The sequence below is a fragment of the Bos javanicus genome, chromosome X, assembly GCF_032452875.1.
Source record: "Bos javanicus breed banteng chromosome X, ARS-OSU_banteng_1.0, whole genome shotgun sequence".
Classification (NCBI taxonomy): domain Eukaryota; kingdom Metazoa; phylum Chordata; class Mammalia; order Artiodactyla; family Bovidae; genus Bos; species Bos javanicus.
Window position 1 is genome coordinate 97,074,109 of NC_083897.1, and position 12,493 is coordinate 97,086,601.

The 12,493-nt window shown below is 42.1% G+C and overlaps 1 protein-coding gene across 1 annotated transcript in view; it reads right to left on the reverse strand.

The window, feature by feature from the left end:
• MSN (moesin) overlaps positions 1–12,493 on the reverse strand; it is a 72,793-nt gene that overhangs the window by 14,989 nt on the left and 45,311 nt on the right. The window contains exon 2 of the mRNA XM_061410302.1: positions 9,064–9,147. Within this exon, the coding sequence (XP_061266286.1) occupies positions 9,064–9,147 (84 nt within the window). The remainder of the gene's footprint in view (positions 1–9,063; positions 9,148–12,493) is intronic.

Here is a 12,493-nt window from a genome sequence, read left to right on the forward strand (position 1 = left end):
AGAAAACAACCATTGATTTGAGTGCCTACCCTGTGCCAGGCACAGAGGAGACAAATGTGGAGCCCATGTGGTCCCTGACCTTAAAGGATATAAGGCACCCAGGTCTGAAAATAAAATACACTTGGGCAGTAGCTAAGAAATAATGTCAACATCTCTCTGCACCAAATACTTCTGCTGAGGTATGGACTAGATAAATTATAAGCACTACCAGACACCAATAACTTGATATCCATTATCTCCTTGAATTTTCACAATAGTCCTATGATATAATTACAACTGGGCCCATTTTACAGATAAATAAAAGTAAGGTTCAGTTAGTGAGTAGCAGAGTCAGGACTGTTTGACTCCAAACCCATTCAAATTCAGTGCTTTTTGCCATCACCATCCCACTCAGTTATGCCATGCAGCTCCATACTCCCAGGATAAGGTAAAGGCTGAAGGTAGAAACTGTTGGTTTAACTCCTGAATCTTGTTCTCCTGGACTCCTTCTTTATGTTTAGCAATTAGGAATAATGCCCATACCCTTCAGGCTAAGTCCTACTTACAATGCCCAAAGAAAAAATGTACTTTGGTATCTATAAACCCCAAACCTGTGCTGTGCTTAGAGGCTAAGATGCTTATTTTCAGCCCTGATTAGAGCTCAGTCATGATTCTCCTTTACTACTCACACAGGTTGACAGTAGGAATGAGTATAGTAGCTGAAGGGCCCCATGGTGTTCAGCTACTGGGCATTTTGGCTGAGCAGTGGGCAGGAAAGGAAAGACAACCAGGAAAAGATAGACAGGGTCTGTTTTCCAGTCCATGACATTAGCATGTAAATAGTTCTGGCTGGTGGCTCAACCCTAGCATGCCCACCACTGGGGATAGAGGTAATAAAGCCATTTCCTAATGAGGTGTCAGGGAGTCTTCTTTATATTTTCTTCTACTGGGCGGGGGGGGGGGGGGGGGGAATTTGAGGTGAAGAAATTTACCTGGAGTTAGAAACAAGTAGCAGGGACCCAGCGTTGCTACACACTGCACTGTATCCACAAAGTTTCTACTATGCATCCAAGGCCAGGCCAGACCCATTGTCACTCCCAGAGCTTACAATCTAGAGCTTCAGAGGCCTCAAGGAAAAAGTAGATCATGTTTATTAAGTACCTATTATGTGCCAGGTACCAAACACTGAACAATCATGAGATAGTTATTATTTCCATTTTATAAATGAGGAAAATAAGGCTTAGAGAGCAATCTGTCTAAAACCATAGAGTCTAGACTAAAATCCTAATTATATGACTCTAAAACCTATACCCTTTTTCTCTTGTTTGCTATCTCCTAAGGCCAAGGGTTCAAAAGAGCTTAGAAGCTATGGGGTTCCCAAGTGACTAACTGCCTTGTCTCTCTTTTGATCCAGATATACCAGCCAGAAAATGAACTTTGACTACCTCTGCATCTACATATAGCTCCTGGCTTTTCCACTAGGTTCAGTCAACAATCACTTTGGAGAGAAGCCATACTGCCAAGACATTAACCTTCATTGCTCACCAGGGTGTTCATGATGATTACCCTCCCCTTTCATAGCTTGAATCAGGTATCAAGAAACCTGAGTGGAAGTCTCACTTCTGTCTTCCACTTGCTGTGTGATGTTAAGGCAATACATTTCCTTCTCTGGGCCTCAGTTTCCTCATCTATCCAGCTTCGCCATCTACTATGAGTGGTGTGGCTTAAATGACTTCTTTATGCTCTCAAGTTCTACCAATCTACTAATTAAGTTATTTGTAAATGACCAAGAAATACAGCCCCATTTCCCACATACCTCTTGACAACTTGGGTAACTAGGAACATGCTTAGAAAAAAATAAATGAGGGAAGGTGTACTATATGAGGAAAGATCAAGACTTCCAGGATTTGATGGAAAGGTGAGTCTCTGAGTCTAAGTCAATAGGCATTACCATCAGGTTTTAGATGGAGAATACAAAGTAGTCATGTTGAAATGTGACAGTGACTTTTTTTTTTTTTTTTTGCAGAGGATAAAGGGAGAGGATGTGGATAGGAAAGATTTTTTTAAGCACCTCTTACACCCTATATCTAAGATAGGGTCTAATTAATGGTTTTCCACAAGGCTGCAGAACATAGTGTGTACAGGTGCAATTGGTGTAAAGAAATAAGTTCCAAGAAACAATGCAGCCCCAGGATAGAAAAAGACCCACTGAAGATGTTGAAAATGGACCATTAGGACAGGATGCTAGGTCATGGCAGGGCATACTGGGAACAGAACTAGTAGGGTAGCAACTGGCTTTTGCCTGTACCAACGGCCCAGGTGTAGAAACTCAAGAGACACCAGAATTAAAAGAAAGTGAGGCAGGCACAGACCACACAATCAGTTCCACAGGTCCCAGGAGTGAGTTCCTTAGCCTCTACACCATGTTGTCTGCTTCACTAGCAGGATGGTTAGGGGTATGATGAGAGGAGTATCATAGGAGCTAAAATAATTCCAGGATTTAGAGTATCTCTGAGGATAAAGTAATAGTTAAAGTGATATCAAAAGAAAAGATATCAGGATCAGCAGGGCATTTTAATCTCTCTGAGCACTGCCTCTTCCCTATGAACACAAAGAAATCAGATGCATATAAATGCTCTACTTCCTTAGACTGTAGGCTTGGAGAGAGAGCGATGTCTCTTAGCCTCCATTGAAGTCCCAAAGTAAGGAAGTGAGTGTGTTGGGTGAAGGAAATATGGTCTGAAGTCAGAACTGAGACTGAAAAAGAACAAAGGATAAAACTGATGACTCGTGGACCCCAGGCTGTAAGGAAATCTCCAATTAAGGTCCACAGGGTGCTGGGAATCATTTGATCAGGCAACTCTTGGCCCCATTTTCAAATTCTAAAATATGGAATGAGGCCAAGCTTAGCTTGCTTCAAGCTTTGCCTCCTGCTGAGAACTTACTTCAGAGGAAAGAGAAACCTCATTTTCTAGTGGGAAAGAGTGTCTAGGTACTGGTTCTGGGAAAACATCTGTGGCTCCAATGAGCAGGTTCTTTACCATTCCACTCTGAGAAGTGGCTGCATCTCTAAGAAAAAAATTCTTTGCTCCCTTTGATTTCAGACAGCAATCTCATCTGGCCTGAGCTAGTATTTCTCAAAGCTGCCATGGAAGACATTTTTAAGCCACAGAAGATAATGAATGCATATACCCAGGGGATGGGGGTGGGGGGGTGGGGTGGGGTTGGAAGTGTCAGAATACTAGGAGATGGCTGGCTGTAAGTCATAATTTCTTTGAAGCCTGAAGGTTTAATCTTAATAATTTGTGCAAAATTTACTGTTTACTCCTTAAATATCTATATTTTAATAATAAAATAGATATCTACAAGTACAACTGATGCTCCAAGATAGTAAATCACATTCAGCCTACAGGTCTGTGAACCTCTTGGAACCTGGCACATTCACCTTGAGGGGGGCTAGGACTTTAGTTTGCAAAACACTGGCTGTGGATTCTATTCAGCCACATAATACTAACCCCCAAAACAGACTGGAGCATTACAGGATCCAAGCAGCATAAACTAGAAAACTGGGGTCCCATGAGGGAAATAGACTTGCCTCTCAGAAAATTGTCACTAATTACCAGGAGCATCATAAGTAAGAAATAACTCCTGTTTGCCTCTTTTTGCATGTGAAGGCTACTTATATCTGAGATCTGGGGAGGGCAGAGAATATTAGGCCAATTCCAGAACCCAAAGCCCCCTCCCCATATCCTCTATGCATCTATCTGAATAAATAAACTAGTGACATAATCAATCACTTCAGAAGCCAATAGCAGGATTGGGAAGCAAGGCTTGAGCCTTAAGTGCGTGAGAAATTATGTGCAAAACCACTGCTGCTGCTAAGTCGCTTCAGTAGTGTCTGACTCTGTGCAACCCCATAGACGGCAGCCCACCAGGCTCCCCGTCCCTGGGATTCTCTAGGCAAGAACACTGGACTGGGTTGCCATTTCCTTCTCCAATGCATGAAAGTGAAAAGTGAAAGTGAAGTCGCTCAGTCATGTCCGACCCTCAGCGACCCCATGAACTGCAGCCTTCCAGGCTCCTCCGCCCATGGGATTTTCCAGGCAAGAGTACTGGAGTGGGTTGCCATTGCCTTCTCCAGTGCAAAACTGCACCAATGCCCAAATACCTGAGGCCATTACAGGCTTGGCAGCAGCTCCATCAATCACCTACCTGAAAGCAAATCAGTGCACAACTGGAAAGTTCCAGGAGGGGCTGTCACCATCTCTGCTTCTGTTACCCTACACTGACTGTGCCCAAGTGGCCATCTACTCTATAACACAGAGCACGTTCATCTAGGGTTCTAAATATAGGGACCAAACTTTGCTTTTAGAATGGAAACAGGCAAAGAAAGGGGAAGTCACAGAGGACACAGCTGACAAAAGGTACTGGGAAAATTGCAAATGCTATGTGCCTTGATTCAAACCATTATACTATGTCCTAGCTATCTGACCTTAAACAGGTCTTTTCCTCTTTCCAAGCCTCAGTTCCTCATCTATAAGATGGAGATACAACTATTACAATAACAGATATTAGGTATTTTATAAAATAAAAATGGAAAAAGGAGGATTGCTGTCTTCAATAGAGTCTACAAATCCTAAGAACTTCACTGAGCCAGAAAAGCCTCTTGATTGCATGGCTCCATTATCTGAACTCCCAGGGGAAATTCTACCCACTTATTTAGCTCTTAATAAGAACAAGCAACATTAGAATGCCTGCTATGCACCAGGCACTTTACTTATTCGAGGATTAAATAAGACTACAAAATCTCTAAAATTGTGTGATTACTATTTTACTGAGAAAAGTGAAGTCCTAAGAGGCTACACGAGCCATCCAAGGTCACATGGCTAAACAGCAGGATAGAATTTGAACCCAAGGCTGACTCTAAATCCCATGCTCTATATACCATCTCTACGTACAACTTGAGTCTCAAGGATGTTTTTTCATTCAACGTGAGAGGAGAGTTGCATGTATTTTTCTGTTTCCAAAGGTGAGTAATTCCAAGTTCCTTAAGGACAGAGATGGTATCTGATAGGCTAGAGATCGTTCTCAAGACACAGTAGACCCTCAGTCAATATTGAATCAGTCAATGAATAGGATGGATGCTCTGAGATTTCACCTCTTTTCCACAGCTCAAAACCTTAAGTGGAGGGGACAGGTAGAGCTAGACTAGAGCTAGAGCTTAGAGACCATGGCTGAGGAGGAGACAAGTAGAGGGTTCTTAAAGTGGAACTTATGCCACCTAAGTAATCACGAGCCCTTGGAAGAAGCTCAGGTTTTAGAAATGGGGCTAAGTGACAAAAATTGCTATAGAAAAATGTTCTCTCTCTCCTCCCTAGATGTTCTCACTCCTCCGCACTGACAAGAGACAAAGGCAAGTGAGAAGAACTATGGGCCCCATTTCCCTTTCCCACCATGCCTTGGGCCTCTTCAAGCTATGGAGTCCCATTGTTGCCTGTTATTTATCACCAGTGCCAAGGAGAGTGCTTCGTCTCCAGTCAGCTTCCTCTCTGGTCATCAGCCAGACAACTGCTGGATTCCAGGATGGCCCCAAAGCTTTTGTCAGTCCCTCTCAAGGAGTCCAGCTCCTTTCTCCTAGGCCCCTAATCTCCCAGAAAGAAGGTCAAACATAATAGACTTCCTCCCTTATGCCTCATCAAGTTGGAAAGAGGGAAAAGATCAAACCCCCCCAGTGGCCTGTGAACATGCACAGGTCTGAGGATTCCCACCCAGACTTGCCTTGGCCCTGAGAGTGCCAGATGCTCAATTCTGTGTCAGAGTTCAAATCTTTTTGTCCTGTACTTTTCACCTATGGGGTCCCAGCTCTGTTCCTTCTGACATCACAGAACATGATTGCCCCTTCCTTCCAATGATAGCACCTCAGTGACCTCAAGACAGAGAATACATATCTTCTTGAGTCTTCTCTGAGCCAAACAGGCTCATTCACCCCAGAGTAGCACAGTAGGGAAAAGTATTGTTTTATTTACAGTCAGAGCTATAATTTAAACTCCATATTACAATTTACTAACTATATAACCTAGAGTGTGTTCTTTCACTTCTTATAAGCAGGGTCACTGCAAGGCTTAAAACACTGAGCCAAAGTTAGTCCATAGTAGGTACTCACTAAATGATTTTTCTCAAAACACTGATCTTCCTGGTTGGGAAATCATGAACTTCGCAGTTTCCTCCCTTTCCTGTCTCTAACCATATGAAAGATTCAAGTTTCTCAAGGGCTTTTCTGGGGAAGTAGTAGCTTTCAGAACTAGCACACCAATCCAGCCAAGAATCCCTACCATATGGGCTTCCCTCAGAACCACATCCATAGTACGCAAACCAAACAAACACTAACAAAGAATAACCTGGCCTTGTGGCTTTTTGAAGTTAATAAACTTCTTTGTTCAAAGATTTTTCTGCCCTAGTCTCTAAATTATACCTTCCTCACCCTCCACAGTTACCCCATCCAATGCAAATGGACAAAGACCCCAGTGTTGAAGGCAGAGGATGGTGTCATTTACTTGAGAGAGATTAGGCATAGAACTCTGGGAATGAGTCTGGGCAGAGGTTGAGGGAACCTCTGGTTCCTATCTGGACTATAAAATTCACATTGGCTCATACTCTCCTCTCTACAGCTGCTGCCCAGAATGATATTCCCGTCTGAAGCAAAGGGCCCAACAGCCTACCTATGGTATGGATACCTTCTCCTTTTTGTCCCAAGGACAGTAAGAAGCCTATACAGGAAGAGTTGTCCTTGCTGTCAGGTAGCTTTGCCCTCCCCACTCCCTGGTATATGCCAACTGCAAATCATACTCAAGTGAAGCATTTCCTTCCTTTTTACAGAAAGGGGTCATCTGAAATCCAAATAGTGGGGTTACAAATGGGAAAGAACAAATATGGATTACAGAAATAAGTGCCATAAATTTCTGAGAGATAACCAGATTTGAGGTATCAGTTAGATACTGTACAGATGGGAAAACTGAAGCACAAAGAGGGGAAAGGTTTGTGTAAGGTATCAGGAGAGTTAGTGGTAGAGCCAGCCATAAGGCCCAAAATTTCTAACTTTCTATTTAGTGCCCTTTCTAGTTCACTAGGCTATCCCTTTATAAGCTTTCCAACATAAAACCTGCATGCAAAAGAAGGCAAAACTTTAATATAATCAAAATGCAATGTCATATTCAAGATTAGCATTGTAATCACTTGTGAACTATATGAATGCCAGTACATTAATTGTAGTAAATGTGTGTTTAAATGTTCCTCTAATTTTTACTTTCTCAAATTAAATATCAATGACTACCTTACAACATTTGATACAAAACAAACTCCAGAGAAGAAGCAAGTTCCAGTTAAATCCAGTTACATATGCTGAGGATCTTCAAGCCGATCTCTCAACTCTCTCTGATTAATCAGACAAGAAGTGTCACGGTGTTTGACAGCTATCATTTATTACATCTCTACTATACGTCAGATGCTTCACATAACACTCTTCTCTATATGCACTTTCTTATAGTCTTTCTCACCTATTTTAATTTATCCTTTTGAATTTTATATATCCTTACAAGCCACTGGGTAGCAAGTGAGATACAAATAATAGACTCTTCCATAATCTCACAAAAAGTCTGTGAGGTAGACATTAGATGCACTTTGGTTGGGGTGGGGGACGTGGTGGGGGAATGAGACTACTAACCCAAAAAGGTTCAATAAATTTTCCCAGGGCCTAGCTAAGAATATGAAGATTTTTGTTTCCTCATCTGTAAAATGGGGCTAGTACTAATCCCTGCACTCACAGGGCTTTGTGATAGTCAAGTGATATGGTTTACAAAATGCCTGGCATAGTACCTGACATACAGGAAGCCCTTGACAAAATGTTAACTTTCATCTGTATTAGCCAGAGACAGCAATTTTCGTACTCTACCATATGACATCAGGGACTCAGGAGACATGCCCAAACTGTCTCACATTTCTAGCCATACTTTCCTTCTTTTTACACAGAGATCTGAATGGAAAACAGCCCTGTACCATGCCCATCTCCATCCTCTCCTCTCACCAGTCAGATGTATTCATAGTAATAGAATGATCTTATTTGAATATAATCTCTTTCCTCCTTTCCCTTCCCAAGTATGGGTAAGCTCCGACAGCAGAAGTACACAGAGAGCAAAGGAGAAAGGGAAGCAGGAGGGCATGGAAAATCCATTAAGGGGACATGTGGTCCCAACATCCAGGACAATGTCAGACTCTCACCTCGCCAGAGGCTGGTGTGGAAGTAGGATAATGGCCTGTCTGGAGGGATTCCAGTTTCTGGAAATGAGAGCCCCATTTTTACTCCTGGAAGTCTGGTCACAAAAGGCACATTCCTTTGGATTCTATGGCCCCCACCTGGCTGTTATATAGCACATCCTTTCTGACAATGGTGATTCACAATGAAGGGACATTCTTTGGATTGTAGATGGGGATGACTACTTCAGTATTATCTCCATGTCAAGTTTATAGGAGCTGAGGTATCCTCTTATTGCATTTCTCACCCACTGTGGTATCTTAAGTCCCAATATTCCTTGAGGGAAATGTACATAGAGCACACTACTACAGGGAGAATATGTTGGTTTCCTTCTAGTGGGAAGAAAAACCAAGTGACAGAAGCCCTGTTGTACAGTGACAAGAATGTGGGGTTCAAATCCCAGGCAGATACCAACTGAGTGCAATAAAATTATTTAATTTCTGAGCCTCATTGTTAAATCAGAGAAGAATCACATATCTTTCAGAGTTGAGAGAAGGGCTCTGCCTGCTGACATTTTTAAAGTATCTAGCACAGTCATACCCTACTTGCTTCTCTTTTCTCCCATGTTTAGCCCCAAGGATAGGACTGATTGGGGCCATCCAAGATATAGGCTTCCAGAGTTAAAATTTGCCTACTTCATTAAGGCTGAGGTCAGCCTTTGTTTTGACCTCTGCTGGAGGAGTGAGTAGAAGAGATTCCTCAAAAGTGGGCATTTTGGGGAAAGTGGAAGCTATTGGGAGAAGTAGGAGGCTAAGAAGCAATAAGTCCTCCCTTACCTGGTCAAACAGCTGCTTCCCGGTGGTGTTGGGCTGGATGGCAAACTCCAGCTCAGCGTCCATGGTGGTCACACGCACATTGATCTAGGATTAGATCAAAGGAGATAAGTCAGTTGTTTGGCTTGATGCTCAACAGAGCCTGGGATAAGTCTCTGTCCAACCACAGGAGAAGAAACTAAGGTGCAGGAACCTATGGAATTTAGATACTGGTGTGAAGGAAGGGAGACCATTAAAACAAACAGTAACCTAGCCCTCTGCTCCCAACCAGTTTACTGAAGACAAACCCCCCACTGCTACAAGGCAGTGCTTATCAAGGGGAAAATAAATGAATGCAAATAAACCTATTATCAAAAGGAAACAAATGTTGGCTATACTTCTTCCAGGAAGCCTTCTCCACCTACATCAGCCAGCTCCAAGCCCACAGCATTCTCTCCCCACCTCCGATCTATAGCCTGGATTATCTACAGCACTGGTCTTCATAGAGGCAAGTTAAGGGCAGGATAAAGAACACTGGATTCCAAGCCTAGCACCATAACTGGCTTACTCTACAACCTTGAATAAATCTTATCCCATTCCTGAGCCTTAGTTCCCTTCACCTGTGCAAGGGCAGGAGTGCAGGAGATGGAGTTTGTCAGTTATACTAGGCAATCTCCAATAGCCATTTCCGTGCTGATGTCTATGGTTCTATATACTGTCTTGCATTGTTAACACTTCCTGTATATATGTCTCACTGGTCTCCCTAGGCACAAGAGAGGAAAGGGCCCTCAACAGAGATAGGTTTGAGCAGGACAGAGGTGCTACCAAAGCCAAGTAAGCAGAGGGAAAAGGGACAGGGACAGGCCCAGATGGAAACACAAAGTATTTCATACGTACTAGAAAAAGCATCCTCTACTCTTAGGAATAGATCACCTAGCCAAAGTCAATGATAGCTGATATTTCATCAGTAGAGATAGGATTCTTTGGCTGAAAACTTGGTAGCAGTGGTAATAGTATTAACAGTAACAATAAGCAGCAGCTTTCATGTATGAAGACTCACTACTCACTAGGCACTTTATATGTACTATCCCAATAATCATAATCATCCTGTGAAACAGGATATCTCCACATTGGGCATGAAGACTTAGATATTTGTCTAATGTTACTTTGCTAGTAAGTGGGGAAGACAGGGTTTGAATTCAGATCTAAGTCCAAGTCTCACAATTTAAGCCAACATGTCAAATCTCTCTTATATCGAAGTGTAAAATGCCTCTATTAAAAGAAACCAAAGATTAAGGTTTTTTCATTATTTTTTAACTGAAGGATAATTGGTTTACAGAATTTTGTTGTTTTCTGTCAAACCTCAACATGAATCAGCCATAGGTATATATATATCTCCTCCCTTTAGTTATATATATATATATATATATATATATCTCTCCTCCCTTTAGAACCTCCAAAGATTAAGTTTTTTAGTTGTTGGACATTTTGCTTAGGTAATCTATATGATATAGCCATATGATGGCTTGTCACATGGTCAAATAAAATATTCATAATGATTATTTCATGCCCACATAAAACACCTCAGTAATATTAAGAAAGAGTAAGCAACAAGATTTCATGAGCTCAATTTTATAAAAAAGTATTCAAAGAGAGGTTATTGGAATCATACCCAAGTATTTGTCAGTCTTGGTTTTTGGGTAGTGATCTTATGAATGCATCCTCCCTTCTTTAAATTAAAAAGAAAACTAATCTACATTTCTAGCATGCTCACATATTACTTATTCTGTTGGAGGGGAATAAAAGTAGAATTGCCAAAGATACAAATCCCCATGGAGTAGCTAAAACATTAAGCCTTATGAGTCTTTAATACCTATGGGCTTTTCCTGAGCACAGGGGTCAGCTAGTGGGAAAGAGGGGGCCAGACAGCAATTTTGCCAGCTAAACAATTCTGATGAGGACCAGGCCTGGGGAACAATTTTGTAAATAAATCTCACCAGGGAGCCAAGGAGGAAATCTATTTCAGGATTGACAATGGGACAGGAAAGGCCATGAAGGCAGGAACAAGTAAGGCAAGTACCCCAGTGAGAGACAGCAGGCAAGATTAGTCATTTTGACTCAGTGTTACCTAGGCTCCCTGCCAATCCAGTGACCTCCATATAATGGACCCTCATAAGGTAGGGAGAATGAGGCCCAATGGACTAGAATTTGGCTTCAATTCAGTTCAGTTCAGTCGCTCAGTCGTGTCCGACCCTTTGCAACCCCATGAACTGCAGCACGCCAGGCGTCCTTGTCCATCACAAACTCCTGGAATCTACCCAAACTCTTGCCCACTGAGTTGGTGATGCCATCCAACCATCTCACCCTCTGTCGTCCCCTTCTCCTCCTGCCCTCAATCTTACCCAACATCAGGGTCTTTTCAAATGAGTCAGCTCTTCACATAAGGTGGCCAAAATATTGGAGTTTCAGCTTCAACATCAGTCCTTCCAACGAACACCTAGGACTGATTTCCTTCAGGCTGGACTGGTTGGATCTCCTTGCAGTCCAAGGGACTCTCAAGAGTCTTCTTCAACACCACAGTTCAAAAGCATCAATTCTTCTGTGCTCAGCTTTCTTTATAGTCCAACTCTCACATCCATACATCCATACTCTCACATCCATATTGGCTTCAATATCTAGCCTTAAATCACACTTGAGCTGAGTTAGGGGAGCCCTCAAAACACCAATGACTTGGCAGATAAGAAGTAGAAAAGGGACAACAGCCCTTTTAGTATATTGAGAAATTTAATCCTCATTTTGAGGCTTCTATCTTAATTAGAGCTACCTCTCTAGTATCTAGGGACTTCCCTGGTGGCTCAGATGGTAAAGTGTCTGTCTACAATGTGAGAGACCTGGGTTTGATCCCTGGGTTGGGAAGATTCCCTGGAGAAGGAAATGACAACCCACTCCAGTACTCTTGCCTTGAAAATCCCATGGACAGAGGAGCTTGGTGCAGGCTACTATCCATGGGGTCGCAAAGAGTTGGGCATTACTGAGCGACTTCACTTTCACTTTCTCTAGTACCTAAGACTCAGTGGGTACTCACAAGAAATTGGCTAAATGAACAGTACTAAGCAAGGAGATACAAGAGATAGATATAGCACAGTATACAGACTCAGAGATGAGAACATTTTACATCTTGACTTTTTTGTGCCACGGACCTTTCTGAGCAGTATGGTGAGGTCTATGGATTGCCTTCTCAGAAATTTGTAAATGCATGAAATAAAGTAGATACAAAGAGACCAATTACATTGAAATAGTTACCAAAATTTAATATGTACTTCTTCATTATTATATTATATAATTACCTAACACTGGTCCTTATTAGTTATTACTACTGTAATTTCAATCTTGTCTTCAGCATAAATGATATTCTGAAAAATCTATAGTAACTAAACTGTAATATCAAAGTATC